Raw genomic sequence first — 19,358 nt, forward strand, 5'->3', positions numbered from 1 at the left:
ACACACACACACACACACACACACACACACACACACACACACACACACACACACACACACACACACACACACACACACACACACACATACACACACACACAGCATCATAACCAGATGATTCTAGTCGCCCACGATACTCACTCAACAATCAGCCATAGTCATATGATAGACCCCTCATTTTTCTCTTTGTGCACCTGTATAGGGAGGGGGTGCATAATATATTGCCACTCACGATGATATGGGGTGCACAATAAACTATCACTCGTAGGATGAGTATGGGGTGGATAATAAATTATCACTCACAGCTAGGATGAGTATTAGGTACACAATAAACAATCACTCACAGGATGAGTGTAGGGTTCACAATACACTATCACTCATAGGATGAATATCAGGTGCACAATAAACTACCGATCATAGGGTGAGTATGTGGTACACAGTAGTTAATCACAGGATGAGTATGGTGTGCACAATAAACAATCACTCACAGGATGAGTATGGTGTGCACAATAAACAATCACTCAGGATGAGTATGGTGTGCTCAATAAACAATCACTCACAGGATGAGTATGGTGTGCATAATAAACAATCACTCAGGATGAGTATGGTGTGCACAATAAACAATCACTCAGGATGAGTATGGTGTGCACAATAAACAATCACTCACAGGATGAGTATGGTGTGCACAATAAACAATCACTCAGGATGAGTATGGTGTGCACAATAAACAATCACTCAGGATGAGTATGGTGTGCACAATAAACAATCACTCACAGGATGAGTATGGTGTGCACAATAAACAATCACTCAGGATGAGTATGGTGTGCACAATAAACAATCACTCACAGGATGAGTATGATGTGCACAATAAACAATCACTCACAGGATGAGTGTTGGGTGCACAATAAACAGTCACTCACAGATTGAATATGGTGCACACACACAATATAAATATATATATATATATATATATATATATATATATATATATATATATATATATATATATATATATATATATATATATATATATATATATATATATATATATATATATATATATATATATATATACAGACCTATATAGTTTTTATATAATATAAATAAATCGGGCAGCTCGTCAGCTGATCATCTTTATTATACAGAATTCTTGACGCAATGCAAACCAAGAAAGTCAAACACACAACTATTAAACCACTTGACTCATCTGCTTTTTTAATTGTTCACCTTCCTACTACTGTGTGAATAGTTAGTATTTTGAAATTTTATTAATTGGTAATAAATCTGGTCATTCAATATATTTTGTGGTTGTGACTGTAATGTGTGGTAATTTGGCCGCTGTTTTGGGCTGGTGTTCGGGGTTCAGATGCTCCTCTGCCTCTTAGACACCGCCATCTTAACCGTGAGTACTGCCGGTTATTGTCTCTCAGCCTCCATTACCCGCTAGTTTACACCTAGTACTGGTTTATGTGGCACAGGGGGGTGCAGGTGTGTGAGTAGTGAGGAGGGGCGGCGTGAGGTGAGGTGTGACATGAGAAAATGTGTGTTAGGTGATGGTGAAGCCGGTAAGCTGGCCGGGGCTGACCAGCAGCGGTGCATTGGCTTATACAGCTGATATACAACAACACGTACAACACTACTGTATTATAGTTGTAGATGCGTAGTATTATGTAGTATGATTATGAGGTGGTTTTGTGAGGGTTAGGGAGGTGGTATCCAATACTTTGGCCATGGTGGGAGGGGTCAGCTGCCCGCTATATAAACTATCATTAGGACGGGGTATTGTACACACTACGCTTACATAAGGTTCTTTCCTCTGAATATAAAAAAATATGTATGTCGTTCGGTTAGGAAGCATGTTGCTATATGTGTGAAGGAAGGGTAGCGACGGAACTAAGCTATATGTGCCTTGCCAGACCCAATTTGAAGATGGTGAGAATGTATTCTCTTAATGATGGAATTTAGCAGTCAGCGGGAGACGAGTAACAGGTCATAAGCATCGTTGTAGTTTAGGTTAGGTAATGTATTTAGGTGTTGAACTTCCTTTCATACGGTCTAGTGGAAAAATGTCACGTCGTACACAAGATTTACACAATGATTTAAAGCTTGCCTATTGAGTGACGTACACTATATGATTTTTTAATCTAAAAGTGAGCTTTGTTGAGCTGTTTTGTGTGCGATTTGACCATATCTGTGTGATTTGTATCCAATTAAAATAGAATAGGTTTAAATAGTAGCAGTGATGAAGTTTAGAAAACTGTGTAAAAGACCAGGGAGAATTGTCAGAAGACCTTACCTTTAACCTCTGGGCTGTGTAGCTGTTAACAGTTAACACCTTTCCAGTGCACAAATAAAAATTAAAAAAATACTTCAGACATTGTTAAAATACATTTCCTGATCACAGAAAAAATAAAATTGTGCGCAACTTTGGCCATGGTGAAGCCTTAAAGTCTCGTGGTATCGTACTTCATGTGCATTCATTGAGTCATAGCCCCAGGGTGTTAGTCCCGAGCCAGCTGTGAAGGGAGAATTGCCACAAAAATATTTTTACATTCCAGTGACTGAGTATATACATTTTATATACTGTATGTAACTATTTACATTTTTGTGCACCATAACAATCCAGTACTGTAAGATAGTCTGGAGGTCCCAAATTCACTGTGACATCAACTCTTTAATCAGCTACTGACACCATTTGACTGAAAAATGCTTCCAATATAGCATTCCTATATCTTAACACTATATAGGAAATGATATTGCAGACGAAGCTGCAAATCTTGCTACTAAGCGAAGACATATAGATATTTATATACCACAGAGTCTATCACAGATTAAGAAAGTACAGTAATTAGAAATAGAACAATGCAGATGATGTACACAACACAGCAGTTGCAACATCAGGATCTGCGGGTTGGTACGAGAATTCAAGCGCAGGAATTTCCCTGCCCCCCCAAAAAAAAACTTATTACCAGCATCCTGGTCACTAAATCCTGAAATTTAATAATTTTGCAGTGTATTTTTTAAATTAAAAGGGCATGAGGTTGTTTCATGATGCATAGATGCAACATACAATGGAAGAGTGCTATGGTTGTCTGTCATGCTGTGAAGCTCATAAACAGTTGTGTTCACTAATATCTGAACATCGTACATAATTCTTATCACAATCAGGATCTTCTATGATACTATCATCACCTGCTTAGGGTACGAGCCCAAGGCTGGTAGTAGCTTGTAACAGCACACTACTGTACAGTAATGATTCCTTAATTGTACTAATGATTCCTTAAGTGCCTTTTAATTATAAATACAATGTCCCATCTCTGCCCTCACATAACCGCCCTATTCATACGGCACTCAAACTTTACTTCAAGTTTAGTACTTTGAGCAAACCATACATAAATTTCTTAATATCTTGTGTCAAAACAGAAGATATAAATAAGCACTGTGTTAAATTTGTTTATTTTCCGATTTTTCCTATTCTGGGCCAATACCTGTTCCCCACATAATAGAAATGGGCTACTGAGGGGTGATGCAACTCATAGATTGTGAATCAAAATGAAAATCAGAAGGAATATTAAATTGTTGTAAAATTAAGAATGTGACTTGTACAACCTGAAATGTAAAAAAAAAAAAAAAAAAAAATCACATTTTTGGCACATTATACTAATGAATTTTTGTTTGCAGAAGGAAAAATGTTCAGCAGACTGTGGGACACGGCAAAAAATTCGCCATTTTCTCGGCCACTGGAAGCTCATTGTGATGCACCAAATAAGGAACTAATTTCAGGAAGGAGTATATCTGCTGCTGACGTAGGTATGTGCTTTCTAATCTTTTTATTAAAAAGATGGCAAACTGTATAATTTGAGGGCTGTGTATTGTAATATTTTTACATCTAGATTACTCAAGGAGTTTGTAGCTGCTACATTTTGTGGGGCTTGCCAAGTGTATTGCTAGTAAAGGGTTCTTTCCATTGCCAGCCACAATAGTGTATTGCTTCTGATAAAACTAAAAGGTAACATGAATATAATTTCAGGGCATTTAATAATGGGCAAGCTGTTATAATAAAGCATACAGGTGCAGGCAATGAGTCACAGTAACGTGGCGGAAGTATGTTGACCAGACCACACTAGAAAGTGAAGGGCTGACGACGTTTCGGTCCATTCTGGACCATTCTCAGGTCGATTGTCAATCGACTTGAAAATGGTCCAGGACGGACCGAAATGTCATCGTCCCTTCACTTTCTAGTGTGGTCTGGTCAATATGCATACAGGGTTACTTTACTGTGAGTAATATGGTAACAAAAATTTGGGGCCATATTGTGGCATCAGACTTGCACCTCTGGCCTCCCCACATCCTTCACCTACACACTCACAGTGTTGCTCCAATGTTTTCTTTTTTGCTTTATCATGCAATGGTAATTTTGATAGTATAATATAGTACAGTTATATTAATTAAAGCCATGTTATCCTTCGCAAGAGTTTTGATTATGAATTGAGTTAGTGTTGTAATGGCACGTGATGGTTTTTTGTTACACATGTGGATACAGTTAGCTGATCTGGAACAGCATAAATGATATAACCAATAAATGAGGGATTTTTATATTTTTGTAATTTATGGAGAGTTGGTGAGTACAGAGTTCATAGTCTTGAAATAATTATTTTTTCTCATCTCATTGGTGCAAATTGATACCGGTATGTATAGTAATTGTAGAATTAGTGGGATTGATAATTTTAGAATACTGTAAATTGTGTATTTTAGTATTCTCAAATTCAATGGGAAAAAGTTGTAGTGGTGGTTGCTGTGTGGTTCATGGCAGCTGCAAGAGTCTCAACAGTAGTCATGGCATGTTCATTTGTAGCTGTGGTATTAGTAAAGCGGCCTTGTAACGACTTGTCAAACTATCATATTGTGTATCACAACAACCCATCCTCCTGTTTAGAGAGTACCTGTTGTGACCGTCATCAATAGTAATAATTTGTACATACTTAGCTTTTAGATAGTACATATACTGAATAGTAAGGAATTCTTTTTAAATTAAATGAAGCTGAAACTTGCTTATATATTCCTAGGCCTAGTATAGCACACATGTCCTATATTAGGCCTCGGATATCATGTATTAGGCCTAGGGAGGTTAGGTTTAGTTTGTCACAGTAACACAAGTAAAAAATAGTTTTCCGGTTTCTCCAACTCGATTGTTCTGATTTCTACGTTTTAATTTTGTTGTACATTGGTATATCTACTATGGTGCTCATCGTTACTATTAGTACAGTACTACAAAAACAGGAAAATGGGCTGATTACCACAGCTTGTTTCTACTGTTCTTAAATCTTACTTTTCCTGCTAGCAGTATAAGCTTGGTATAATGGATGCATATTTAAAAAACATTGATAACTAAAATGCAAAAAATTTATGTTTACAGAAAATTACAGTTGTGAATATGGCTCAGGGAAATTTTATCTACTGTGTGCTTTTGGCGGACTCCTGAGCTGCGGCATCACGCACACGGCAGTAGTACCTCTGGATCTTGTCAAATGCCGAATCCAGGTTAATCCTGAAAAGTACAAAGGAATTTTCAATGGATTTAAGGTGAGGAATTATATAGCTGATAATTAACCAGACAATTTATTTTAAGGAAGTGTACATTTGTAGTACAATATGAATTGTTTTACATTGGATTTATAGGCCTCCACTTTTACAGTGAGGAAAACCTATGGTGACCCTGTAAACCTTGCTGATATGGTATCTGTTGATACACAGTGAAATAACAATATTGTAATGTAATTCTTGTATCTTTTGATGTTCATTAGTCTGCAGCAGCAGCATACTGGACATTTTAAATGTCCAGTATGAAGAGTGCACTTCACATTGACAAAAAATAAATGCCGCATTGGCCTTTGCAGTGTGAAAATTGCACAGGCGTGAAGGAAAACTCTAGTAAAAAAATTGACTAATGTTAAAATTAACAAATAACATGAAAAATATATATCACCCTGAGTTGACATACTTGGCTAGCACACGAGAAATAATAAGACAAAAATAAATAAATAATATATACATACATACACACTTATGTTAACACAAAAATAAGGGTGACTGAAATTATTTACATAATAACACTAAAACCTGCACATGAAGAAGCGGGAGGCAAGCGTCGTTCGGAGACAGTAATTTTGATTCCCCTGAGCACCTGTTGAGACTACTGAGGTGACCCGAGGTCATGGGTATTTATAACCATGATGGTGACGTTACATTGTCACCGAGGCTTGGAACAATGAGCCAGCGGTGTAACCGGTGGTTACCTATACGTAACAAGGAACTGGCTGGTCTTGCTGTCGCCATCTGCCTGGGACTCTCAGGCTGGTTGGAGGGTGTATCGGTGGTTGTGTCCAGACGTTCATCTAGGTTGAACTCCATACCGGTAGTAATATGCGGTATGTAGAGTGATGAACAACGAAGGTGAGAAGGAAGAGGCAATTTCCTCTGCTATGCTGAGGAAATGTGTGACTTCTTAAACCACTGAATTTATGATCTTTAAACTTTCTGATAACAGCAGCACCGAATATAGAAAAGTGACCAATGCAGGTAAATCTCTCTTAACGAATGAGATGTTTAGAAATGTTTTTATTAGTCAAAATTCGGTGAATGAAAACCAGACTCCCATGGTAAATATTGCTGTATGTTTAGACCCAAAATTGTTTACTGTTTAACAACTTTTTGAATAAGAAATGCACATTATGATGTGTAATAAATTAAAACAAATGTGTGTACAGTATTTGCATGACATTGTCTATGCCAACTCCCACACACTTTTGCTAATGCTAGAAAATTATTGAAGGATGACATCAGAATAGACAAAAATTTGTGGGTCATTCAGATACTAACAATATCAATGAGCATGGCATGAACCAAACTAATGCAGGGGCAGGTCCCTGAGGTACATAGATGGATGTAAACAAAGTGAGAAGCCACATTTCATAACTTAATAATGCGAATTGTAAGGATGTGGTAATTTTTTAATTAAGTAATTATTGTATAAATTGTTGGATAATTTTACAGTATACATTACAGTGAATATATGTATTGTAGGACTTGATGTGTGAGGTTTGCCTGTATTAGCTTCCAGTAAAATTAACATTGAACATGGGTTATACTTACTGTGGTAAATCCTTGCTATTGTGAGTGCTGCTTATATTATCTTAAAAAAATTACGATTCGATGTCTATTGACCAAGTTGTACTACTATTCAGGTTTCCGTCAGAGAGGAAGGTTTCCGCAGTTTGGCCAAAGGCTGGGCTCCCACTTGCATTGGTTACTCCATGCAAGGTATCTGCAAGTTTGGTTTCTATGAAGTATTCAAGATCTTTTATAGTAACATTCTTGGAGAAGAAAATAGCTACTTGTACCGAACATCTTTGTATTTAGCTGCATCAGCATCAGCAGAGTTCTTTGCTGATATTGCACTCTCTCCTATGGAGGCAGCAAAGGTAATTATTCTATAATGTCTTGTTTAATATTTTATAAATATTCCTAATGGTCATAAAAATTTATATTTAACTTACGAAATATGTCTATTTTACAAAATGTCTATTATTTAGAGAAACCTATGTATTTAACCCTTAGACAGCAGTTATTTTATGTTGATTCACAAGGTAATGTGATTATCGTGAAATGACGATTTAAACGGTTATTGTCTGGGTTTTACATGTATGATGCAGAAAGGATACAATAGCTCTGTGGATGTAGTAGCATTTACCTTGACCAATAAAAAAAATCACGCTATCGTTTCATGGTTACGTTACTATCATAAATGTTACTAGGCGAGTGCGGTCATTGTATAAAGTTTCGTTATAATTACATTATATGTATACCAATGATCATTTGCTTTTTACAACTGTATGATTGTAATGAGGTATACCAGGTACACCAATCACCCGTTGAACCACTATAGTGTATTGTGTACTAGGAGCTTCCCTATGTGGTTGTAATGAAGTATACCAGGGAAACCAATCATCAATTGGAACATTACCATATGTTATGTGAAGTATGTGATTTATAAAGTTATTCAACACACATTTTTGTAAATAAAGAGAAACAAATGATGATCAATGAATAGTTGTTGTCTCGCATACCTCAGTGTCAGCAAAGTTGGCATTGTGTATTGACAGAGCACCACATAGCCACAGTGCTGCCTTTCAGAGTGCCTCCACCCTAGTAATAGATAAATATTAATTTATTTCATGTATTCTTTACATTTTCGATACAAATTAATGATTCTACAATGAAGAATTATTTTTTTAAATTTGTTTATTTTTTTTGCATATGGGCAAGAATGACCATTTTTATATAGCCTGCTGTCCAAGGGTTAAATATTTTGTAATGTTTACATTAGTGATAAGGCGATACTAAAATTTCTGAAGATTCTGATGCCGATTTCACAAGTGTGTCTCGATTCTGATAAAATTATTGATTCCAATTCTGATTATTTCAAAACTACTGGTATAGTTGATAATATTTTTATGAAAATGTTCATTATTTTAGTTTGGACAAATTAATTATTTACATTTTTAACATGGTAAATGTATTTATAATTTTGATTTAAGAATAGAAAACAGTTGGTAAATCCACCATAATCTTCTGGAAGATACCTGAAAAGTGAAACATTCCATTATACACGCAGATATACATGCTTTGTGTACTTTACAATACCAAAAAAATAAAAATTTACTCTTGTATGAAATAGTTAACATTGCAACACTATGTTAAAGCATAATTAATTCTATTTTACTCAAAAAGTAATCCATAATCTACAAAACCCAAGAAAATAAGACATGCTGAAAACATTCCGGTACCCATCACAAGTGTACATGTTATATACAGTTTACAATACAAATTTTAATCCTTTCTCAAATAAAAGTACATTGCAATAGTAGTTCAATTAAAACAATAAATTTTTGGTTTATACTGAAAGGCAATCTTTAACTTACATAATGCAAGTACTGTACAAGTATAATGTTTCAATCTTAAACATTTATTCATATTTGAAATTAAAGCCTTTTGAAATTAAAACACATTAGCATCTTTCCTGTTTTTGCATTCATTCTGTTTCTTTTTGGTGAATATAATACTTGATTGTTAATGATCATAATTTAAAAAATTTTAATTATTACCAAAGACAAAATTTTTTAATAAACGTTCAAGAAAGCATTTTTAAGAATCTGAAATTACGATAAATTTATCTCTATTCTAATACCAATTCTTATTACTGAAAAATGATAAATTCTTCAGATTCTTCATCAATTTCAGTTAATCGTCCCATTACTAGTTTATAGTGAGATATGCTGGTATAGTGGAGCTGGGGTATTGTGCTTGATAGGCCAATAATATAAATGATAGTTTATTAATATATTTTTGAAATTTCAAGAAGTGATGTACACTAGAGATTGAAATTATTTTATTTACTCAGGTGCGTATCCAAACCCAACCTGGATTTGCGTCAACGTTACGTGCTGCAGCCCCAACAATATATAGACAGGAAGGACTTTGGGGTTTCTACAAAGGTGTAGTGCCACTATGGTGTCGGCAGATTCCCTATACAATGATGAAGTTTGCCTGCTTTGAGCGCACGGTGGAGGCCCTATACCAGTTTGTAGTGCCCAAGCCTCGAGACCAGTGCTCAAAAAGTGAGCAGTTGGTGGTGACGTTTGCTGCTGGCTACATTGCTGGTGTATTCTGCGCTATTGTCTCCCATCCTGCCGACACCATCGTTTCAAAGCTTAACCAAGACAAGGGCTCGACAGCAGTTAGTGTTGCAAAACAACTTGGCATGGCAGGTAAGACATTAAATATTTAGAACTCTTTGGTTATTAGAATTAATATATTACAAGCATGATAATGCTGAGAAAATCAGTAGGAACCATGAAGAGGATTTCAATGTATTTCAAAGCGATTTCAAGGCTAATGCAACCTGGGGTTCGTGCTTTTGATCATGTCATGGTGTAGTGGTCTTGTGCTTGGGAGTTCCCAGAGCATACGTTGAAATCCTTAAAGGCTCCTACTGATTTTCTCATTGATACATCACATTAATGTGATTCCTTTATGCAAATGCTGGTGATAACAGTAAACGTTAGACATAAAGTTCTTCACTACCAGAGAAGGACTAAGCCAAGACACGTTAAGTCACAATTAGTGTATGGAAAATCAATTGGAGCAATGCAAAGGTTTCAAATCCTCTACCTGGGTACTCCCAAGCTGCACACCTTACCTCTGGACCATGCAAAAATCTCATTAGTATGATCTTGTGGATAACTTTATTATTAAGCACATAAAAGCCAAGCAGGGAAGGAACAGTACTGACAATATTGTCACTAGCTTAGGTGTTGATACCACACTGGCCCAATCTTGGTAAGTTGGTGGATTGTCTTCCATGAGGGATGTGTGGCAAGTGATGATCTTCTCAGTTAGGCAAGGGGGATGTTGTTGAGCCAAAGGGGCAAAAGAAAATTCTGTAGATATGGGAGTTTGGTTTTGTCGCTTAGTTCTAGCATTGTTATCGATGTGGGTCATCTCTGGGAAGACGGGGCACAAACAAGCAAAGTTGGGAAGGAAAGATTGGTGATGGAATTTGGTCCCCTTAACATGGATGTTAGTCTTAAACTGGGATACATAGCTGAAGTGTAGTTACTATGGGAATTGCCCCAGGCTGCTGGTTGCTGAAGTGTTGGCCATCAGCTTGTAGTTGGTGAGGACGTGGAAGTCATGTCCTTTGAGTAAATGCCGGAAGTGTTGAGTGGCTGGGTATATGGCAAAGAGTTCCTTTTCTTGTTGATACCAAGCATGTTGAGAAGAAAGTGATAGGTCACCATGCATCTTTAATGATCTGGTATAGGACTGCTTCTAAGGCAGTGTTGAAAGAGTTGGTAGAGAAGCTAGTTGGTGCATTAAACACCAACTAGCTGAGTTTGCCGAGTATGGAATCAGGTTCCATACTCAGCAATTTGAGTATGGACTTGTTCCATTGCCTGGTAAAAAACAAAATTTGTCATGCGCCTTATCTCTATCAAGCCTATTATTTTACTCGATACAAGTTATATAAAATAAAAAATATAAAATATAAACACCACCTGGATGGGTTAGTTGAGCAAACTCCAGGTGAATACTAGCTCATCCTCTGATGACCATTTCTGGGGTATCTTGGGCAACTGCTAATGCCCATGCAGGCAGGTATAGAACATCTGAAGGTGCTATTTTCAGCAATAACATCATTGTAGGCAAAGCAAAAAGACAGTCTCTGATGACCTGGTTAGTGAAGTGTTAGCATCTATGGGTGCCATCTGAGGATGTCACACAAACCAAAAGATGTTGTAATTGATGATTTGAAGACAACAGTTGGCTCTGCTAGAATTTGGTGAAATGCTTGAACCAGGTCTAATTTAGAAAATGTGGTTGATACTAAGGGGCTCTGTATTACCCACAATTTCACCATTGTTTTCCCAGAGTTGTCTTAGGAACCATATGTAGTGGGGAGACCCTAGGAATTGTCGGAGCATCATAGAACATTGTCAGCTAGCAGCTTATCAAGTTCCTTGGCCACATGGAATTGTACTGGCAGTAGGTAGGACTCGAGGTACGATATAGTGAGGGAAAGGGCCTTTTAGTAGTAGCGTTATTATAAATGTATTAATGTTTGTTTACCTCATGTATGGGGAGGCAGTGTGTGGACTCAACTCTAGGATCATCACTTTAGTTTCTCTCATTACCAAACAAAGGCTAAGCAAACACATCAATGGTTATGCATATACAAGCCTACACAGGAATCGCGCAGAAACCCCTCTGGCCCTCACCAGGGGGGCGGTGGCCGAGTGGACAGCACGCTGGACACGTAATCCTGTGGTCTGGGGTTCAAGTCCCGTTGCCGGCAAGAAACAATGGGCAGAGTTTCTTTCACCCTGATGCCCCCTGTTACCTAGCAGTAAATAGGTACCTGGGAGTTACAGCTGTTATGGGCTGCTTCCTGGTGAAGGGGGGGGGGGGGAGTTAGTAGTTAGGAACAGTTGAGAGGCGGGCTGAAAGAGCAGAGCTCAACCCTGCAAGCACAACTAGTTGAATACGGGAAGGAGAGGCTGTCCCTAGCTTAGCTAGTGAAGCCAATAGCCCATTCTCAGTGAGTTGCTGGGTCAACTACTCTAAACCTGACTGTTGTAAGGGCAGTGGACAACACTACATTTTACTTAATGCAAAGAATTTAGATAATGCTTGTTTTACTCATATTTTAATAAGGTTAATTTTTCCAAATTACATGATTGCTTGTGTTCACAGGATTGTGGAAGGGTCTTTTCCCTCGAATCATCATGATTGGTACCCTGACTGCACTCCAGTGGTTCATCTATGATGCAGTTAAGGTAGCCCTTTTGCTTCCCCGTCCACCACCACCAGCCATGCCAGAATCACTCAGATTGAAGCTTGAAGGGAAACAATCCTAAGCTGTCTCTTCAGCATTCCATACCTTGGTCCCATGTTTGCAGTCTGAAAATTAGGTAAATAGTAGCTAAAGAGGTTTTGGAGTTTGAGCAACTACGATTATTTCTTAGTTCCGAACACACGGTGTAAAGTATAAAGATCGCTAGCTACTATCCTTCACTTCAATATGAACTGCTACGTCACTAAATGCCTGTTTTGTTCACTGGGTAAATTTTAACAACTTTGATGCCAAATAGCAGAGAGCATGTGTAATATTTTGCAGTGAAGACTAGTGTTGGAAATAAGACATTATTTGCTTATTTTTATCCAATTTATACATATGATTGTGGCATGTAAATAGTAAAGTTATATAAAATAAAAAATATAAACAATAATGACTTTATTTTGTAATAAATTTAGTGGAATCACCCTTGTAAAATTAATCCACTGTACTAGTTGAAATCAGCCTTTAAATGCTAACAGTAACATGCTTATAGCATTTTACTCTCGCATAACTATCAAAGATAAGAAGACTTATAAATGGAAAAATCATAAGTGTGTGCTATGGATGGTACTAAATAGTGATTCGGGCTTAGTGCTGCCTTCTGATAATTTAACTGCAAAACTGCAATTTTATATTGCCAGATATTACACATTAGCCAATGGTAATTTAACATAGTGACCTCGAAGTCCTGTGAAGACTGAAGATCCTCGAGTTATTTAACCTTTTTTATCCCAATTTTACGTAAATTAAATATTGGTGGTTTGTCACTTTAGCGGACAAGTTTTGCATGGTGCCCAAGCCATAATGAGATTCCTTCTGATGACCTAGTGGATGCAACTGCTAAAGAAACAATTTGTACTTCTCCAATCCTTCAGAAGCCAAGCTTTACTGGTTTTCTGTAGTCATTTGTGGGGTGATGTGCAACCTATCACCCCACAAGCCTACATGGTTAGCTACTATGTAACAAATTGTGCATCACCCAATCATGGAAGGTGGAAAACAGTTTTGGTTAGGTGACGTATCAGACACAAGATTAACTCGTGGACAAGTCATGGAACAAACTCAAAATTATTGTTCCATTTTGTATATCTTAATTTTCAGGATTTTTTTTCCCTCAATGATCCAAAATGTTGTCTTGATAAAATCAAGAAAGACTCTGATGTTAATCATCTAGTCTTCCTGGTCTTGTATTGACATCCTGAATACAATTTTGCTCTTGCTTGTTCTAATGACATATAAGCTTAACACTTTGATAATTTCTTAAATATAATTTATTCTAAACAAGCACTTTGCAGGCTAACAAAAAACAAGTGGTTTGCCGAGTATGGAATCAGGTTGTAGACTTGTTCCATTACCTGGTAAAAAACAAAATGTCATGCGCCTCAACTCTGTCAAGCCTATTTTTTTTTTTTTTTTTACTCGATACATTTAACCTACCTACACAGCAAAATAGGTAGCTTTATCCAGTAATGAATTTTTCATTGTCAAACATTTCTTTGTTCAATGTGTACTTAGAACCTGAAACTGGAAAATTTCTTAGCTCACATGCTCATTGGCCATACCAGGCCAATAACCTATTTGAAGGAAAGGAAACTTGCCTTTTATGGCCCAACTTGGATAACTCGCCTTGTTGAATGACCAGATTTGAAGAGGGTTGAGAGTTTTATTTCTTATTTGTGAGTGGTGTCTTGATGTGACAAAATAACTACAGTAATTATCAAAAGAAGGCACTGACCATGAAAGATTGTATATGTAGCACAGGATATTAAAATCATTAAACATCACTGAATACAAATTCAAGAACAAAAGGACATGAACAACATCAAAGCTATCAGCCACTATAGATTTCATTGAGGACTAGCAACCCAGAGGGACATTAGGAAAGCAAGACTTGTCATCACCCTGAGAATTAGGACAATCTAGATGTGATTTTGGTATAAAAATGCAGTAAAGATGGCCTGTGAAGCATCTGGCTTCAGGTTTGGAGTGATAAAACTTTGACCAGTTTTCCCACCTGAATGTGACCTGCATGGACAGTCCTAATTAACCTTAATCTGGATGATGAGACTACTGGTAATCTCTGGGTCCTAGGCACCAAATTCCTCCACACGCACACAAAAGGAAAGTGGTCCACCCTAGACCACTTGTCAAGGTGTGTAAAAATCAGTGTATACACAGAAGTTAGGCATGTCTACAGGTGTATACATCCCTGTACTGATTCCCATTATTGAACCGATTATATAGCCAGTGTAGTATACTTTATAAACTATAAAAGACTTAAGATTTATACAAATTAATAATATAATTTATGGATCACAAACTCTGCACATCACTAATATTTATAATTTACAGGATGAAAACACTTAAAAATCAATCAATTCCTTTAATTCAATTATGTAACAATACAGGGGCTATAATTATTGTATATACCCATATACTGGAGACAAAAATATGAAATTGACCTTATCACAGTAATCTAGCATTCAATTCAAAATAAAATTGTCATAAATTAACATTTGTATGTGACCATCTGTATGTTGCCAATTATCATTAAGATCAAGAATATTAAAGTAATTCATCTTACAGATACAATACAGTACATGCAGACACATCAATATTTTGTAAATCTTGGAAATAAACTTAAAATGTTTGCTTGGCTTCCATAAGTATTTAAACTTTAAACTAAGGTAAGAAAATATATTTTGCACGAATATAAAAATGCTGTCCTGACATGCAATGTATGCAATCACCTCAATTTGGTGTGACTTTACTGTAGATCATTATGTAGAAAAGTAATTTAAAGTAAACAAGAAAATGGTAATAAAATTTGCTCATTGGATGTCTGGGCACAGAAGTGCCATGCTATGAGAGCATCATGTAACAGTACTGTATATGGTTGTGTTATCTATTTGTCACTGTGTTGGCCACTTGCCTACCCACCAACATAACTAGAAAAGAAAGAATTCTTAAACATTCTCTCTTACATGATGAATAATTGATGAAAAAAGGTGTAATAGTGCACTGGAGAAAATTTGCTAAAATATATATACGGCACAGTATATGGGTTTCTAAATAAAATAATGGATATCTGCACAATAAAATCACAATAATATATCTGAGAAAATCTTTCGAGAAGTTGGATAGACTGCTGGAAATAAAAAGGAAAACTGCCTTAACCATTACTGGAAGGGGATATTGTTATTCAATGAGTAAAAATTAATGCTTTAGTAATGACATACACTGATATGGGTGCACTAATGCTTATTCTTCTCCCCCTGTTATTACATTTTAAAAGGCTACCACGTTCAAAATTACATGTTTTTAATGCTGATGGAGTTATTAATTCAAATTACAAAACTTTTTCCTTATTTGAATACCTATTTCTTATTGGATTAAAAGCCAAAAATCATATTTCTGTAATATTCAACCTTTAAATGCTGTTTTGTATTGCATTACTATATTAATCATGAAGACAAGGTTGATCTAATAGAGTAGAGTGGTACCTCGGTTCACAAATGCCCCTCTTTACGAACTTTTCGGGTTACAAGCCCAATTTCTTCGGAAAATTTGAATCGGGTTACGAACTTTACCTCAGGATACGCATATGGCTGACCTAGCACGTGGTGGCACAGCAATCGCGCCTCAGTTTCCCAGTGTCTCCCACCTGAATTCTTTGCAACGATTTACAGTTTTTCGGCCATTTGAACATAAAAGTTGTTATTATATATCTCGCCATGGGTCCCAAGAAAGCCAGTGGTAAGGTTCAAGTCAAGAAAACACATGTGAGAATGACCACAAGGAGCAGCAACAAGAGGCAGCTGAGGATATTTCTTCAGGGGAGGAGGAGGCAGTAGAGAATGTCCCTTCCTCAACAATTAGGAAGCAGTGTAGACTGTGGGAAGAAATGCACTTTTGTTGAAACGACTCGCCCAGAGAAAGTTGTAGTAATCCGTTACATTAACTTTTTCAATGACACTGTGATGCCTCACTATGGACAAATGTTGCAAAGAAGGGAAAACAATCTTCAATGGAATGATTTCGAGTGAGAAAATAAAGAAGTCAGAAGCAGGTCCTAGTGGTATGCAGGTAAAACATGCCAGAGCGGACCCCAGAGAAATCCTCACTGCCTGATGTTGTTATAGTGGAAGGCCCTTCCAAACAATAACACCTCTCCTCCTCACCGTCTTTCATACACCAACAGGAGTCATCAGTAAAGGTACTTAATAACTTGTACATACTTTTATAGTGAAGATTTGGGTGAATTAGGCATAAAATTTACTTTGAAGTTAATTTTTGGGGGAGTCAGGAACAGATTAATTGATTTCCCATTATTTCTTATGGGGGAATTCGCTTCGGTTTACGAATTTTCGGATTACGAAACGTCCCCAGGAACGGATTAAATTCTTAACTGAGGTACCCGTGTGTGTTAAAAATTTAAAGCTTTGCAAGTTTTTGTAAAATGTCAAAATATTTTTTTTTAAGATAAGCAGTGAAAGATTATCAAATGTGTTATGGGCTATAACTTGCATTTAGTACTGCATTAGGATTTTCTGGTCTGAGGGCCAACCTAAGATTGATCACACATTGATGCTATCACTTACAAAACCTGTACATTTTTCTTCAGTCAAGGTGGCATCATTTATGTTTATTGAAGAGTTTGAGCTCTGAAACACTATGAGGTTGATTATTAACCATAGTAGTCTTGGGTTATTAGAGCTTCAAAGCTTGTGAACTTAAATTAAATGGATGGAGGGCTGAAAGCTGTAACAACTAAGATCATTTTACACAACAAAATTGTCTTAGAAACTACGAGAAATATTCTATCAAGAGTTACACAATTCCATCTATAATATTACTATCATAATTATACAACTTTGTCTATATTATTACTATTAGTTATACAATCCTCTCTATAATCAATTATACAATTCCATCTATACACTTCTATTACCATCATTTATAAAGTTCCTTGTCTGGGTAGAAGGTTATTATTACAGTAGTGAGACAGTTGCCAATACACAAGTGATGGGGATTTTCAACCCCCTTTAGTCATTTCCTGAAACCAGGTACCTGGGGCTCATCTGATCTTCCGGTCATTGTTACTCCTAAATCAACAACACAGACGATAAAATAAGTAAGTAACAAGACGATAAAATTACAGAAATATCCAAAAACTAAAAAGCTTTTTCTTTTCTTGCCCTTCAATATTTCTTACCTTTCAACTTTCTCACTTAAATGTGCTCTCCAAGAGTAGGCCTTATGACTTTCACATAGTTTGTTTAACCCTTGAAATGAGCATACCGTTTTTAAGATGTTCTACTATACAGATAATGTAACCCTTGCGCAATGTAACAGTTAGAAGGCTATGAATTGAAGAAAATGAAGTAGCTTATCAATGGTATTGTAATTCACATGTAGTCAAGGTAAAAATATTAGCAATCAATTGGGAAAGTATAGCTTTTTCTACTACTACTAATTTCAGAGTTGTTTATAAAATCCTTGGTCATCCCACCATGGTAATCCCTTATAATTTTGTCTACAGCAACACATTCTTGCACTTAATTAATTGAACATTACCCATTTATTCTGTTTAGTTCATACAAATTTATCATAGTGTGCTCATGGTTTTAGGAAACAACAATGAAAATGACCTTTACGTTTATTTTGTTACACACTACATAGATTTTACAAAAGATTTGACATCTTTTGTAAAACTATTTGTCTTTAGTGATAAATAAAAAATTTGACCAGGATTTACATACAGGCCCATGAAATTTGTACATTTTTCCTCTAATCATGGTGGCTTAGTCTGCATTTATTAAAGTTATGACCTCTGAAGCACTACAAGGTTGTCTATAACAATAATGTAATAACTTTGGTTCAAGAAAGCCCTCACATCTTTTCTAAGCTCAAACTGTTTAATAAATACAGACTTAGCAGCCATGTTCATGGAAGTATGTACAGGCTTTTTAAGTGGGCATATAAATGCCAGATGAATTCTAGTCCTGAATAGTATTGGTTTCTCTCTCTCTCTCATATATATATATAGGTCATGTGTGGTATCTACATAAAACTGTTATGCTATCTATTATACTACAACCATTTCAATAAATAGATTTAGTAAATATCTAATTACCAGTAGTATTAACAAATATTTAAAGAGTTACGAGAAAATGCAGAAACAAAAATATCTTTCAACTTAACCATAAAGTTTGTTTCATTAAATATCTTTCAATTGTTATTAACTTTACAATAAATAATACACTTAAATGTCAAATAAATAAATAAATAATGTAAATGCTAAACCCAACAAACTGAAGATGTAATATGCAATGTTTTGGCTCAGCCAAAACATTGTCACGATTTTAATTTATCTGATGTCCAATAACACTAGTAGCCTCAACGAGGACAGGAAGCTGGAGGCTTGTCTAAGGTCACCCTGATGATCTTTTCCAGTTGGATTTTAAAATTTAACATCATTTTGGCACTTACAGCTTTGGCAGGTTAAGCAGCTCCATGAGTTTATAATCCTGTGGGTGAAAAGGCATCTCCTGTGCTTATCTCTTCACATGCTAATGGGTAGGTTGTATTTGTTTTTCCAGTCCTGATAGTGTGACTTATTCTTTAAATAATAATGTACTATATAGAGTGAATTAAAGTACATTAACACAAAAGATAATATAACAATCCTAATTATTGACAACCAAAATATATTAATATATATAGTCTTTAAGTATTTTAAAGAGCATTCTCGTGCTCAAACCTGTAACCTAGTGATAAGTTGATTATAGTCCGATGAATTGCTAATAGTGAAATTGCACATACATGCACCCAGATTGTACTTTGTAATATTTTTCTCACATCTTGCAATTTCTTTAATATATATATATGTATATATACA

At 36.1% G+C, this 19,358-nt stretch overlaps 1 protein-coding gene across 2 annotated transcripts; it reads left to right on the forward strand.

The window, feature by feature from the left end:
• The first annotated feature begins 1,247 nt into the window (after positions 1–1,247).
• On the forward strand, positions 1,248–12,848 carry LOC123769809 (solute carrier family 25 member 3). Of its 2 annotated transcripts, none has more exons than XM_045761113.2 (6): positions 1,248–1,402; positions 3,682–3,810; positions 5,417–5,583; positions 7,245–7,481; positions 9,461–9,827; positions 12,313–12,848. In XM_045761113.2, the coding sequence occupies exons 2-6, from the start codon at positions 3,690–3,692 to the stop codon at positions 12,474–12,476; spliced, it is 1,056 nt and encodes a 351-aa protein (XP_045617069.1). In that variant the 5' UTR covers positions 1,248–1,402; positions 3,682–3,689; the 3' UTR covers positions 12,477–12,848. The 2 variants fall into 2 exon arrangements, with proteins under 2 accessions (XP_045617069.1, XP_069157373.1); XM_069301272.1 differs by lacking the exon at positions 1,248–1,402 and adding an exon at positions 1,517–1,565.
• Positions 12,849–19,358: the final 6,510 nt, after the last annotated feature.

Source organism: Procambarus clarkii, chromosome 45 (genome assembly GCF_040958095.1).
Source record: "Procambarus clarkii isolate CNS0578487 chromosome 45, FALCON_Pclarkii_2.0, whole genome shotgun sequence".
Lineage (NCBI taxonomy): Eukaryota > Metazoa > Arthropoda > Malacostraca > Decapoda > Cambaridae > Procambarus > Procambarus clarkii.

Coding starts and splice junctions, on each gene's coding strand:
- LOC123769809 (XM_069301272.1), top strand. CDS start 1,532: ATGAGAAAATGTGTGTTAGGTGATGGTGAAGCCG. Junction 3,811..5,416: donor TATATCTGCTGCTGACGTAG/GTATGTGCTTTC, acceptor TTATGTTTACAG/AAAATTACAGTTGTGAATAT. Junction 5,584..7,244: donor GAATTTTCAATGGATTTAAG/GTGAGGAATTAT, acceptor ACTACTATTCAG/GTTTCCGTCAGAGAGGAAGG.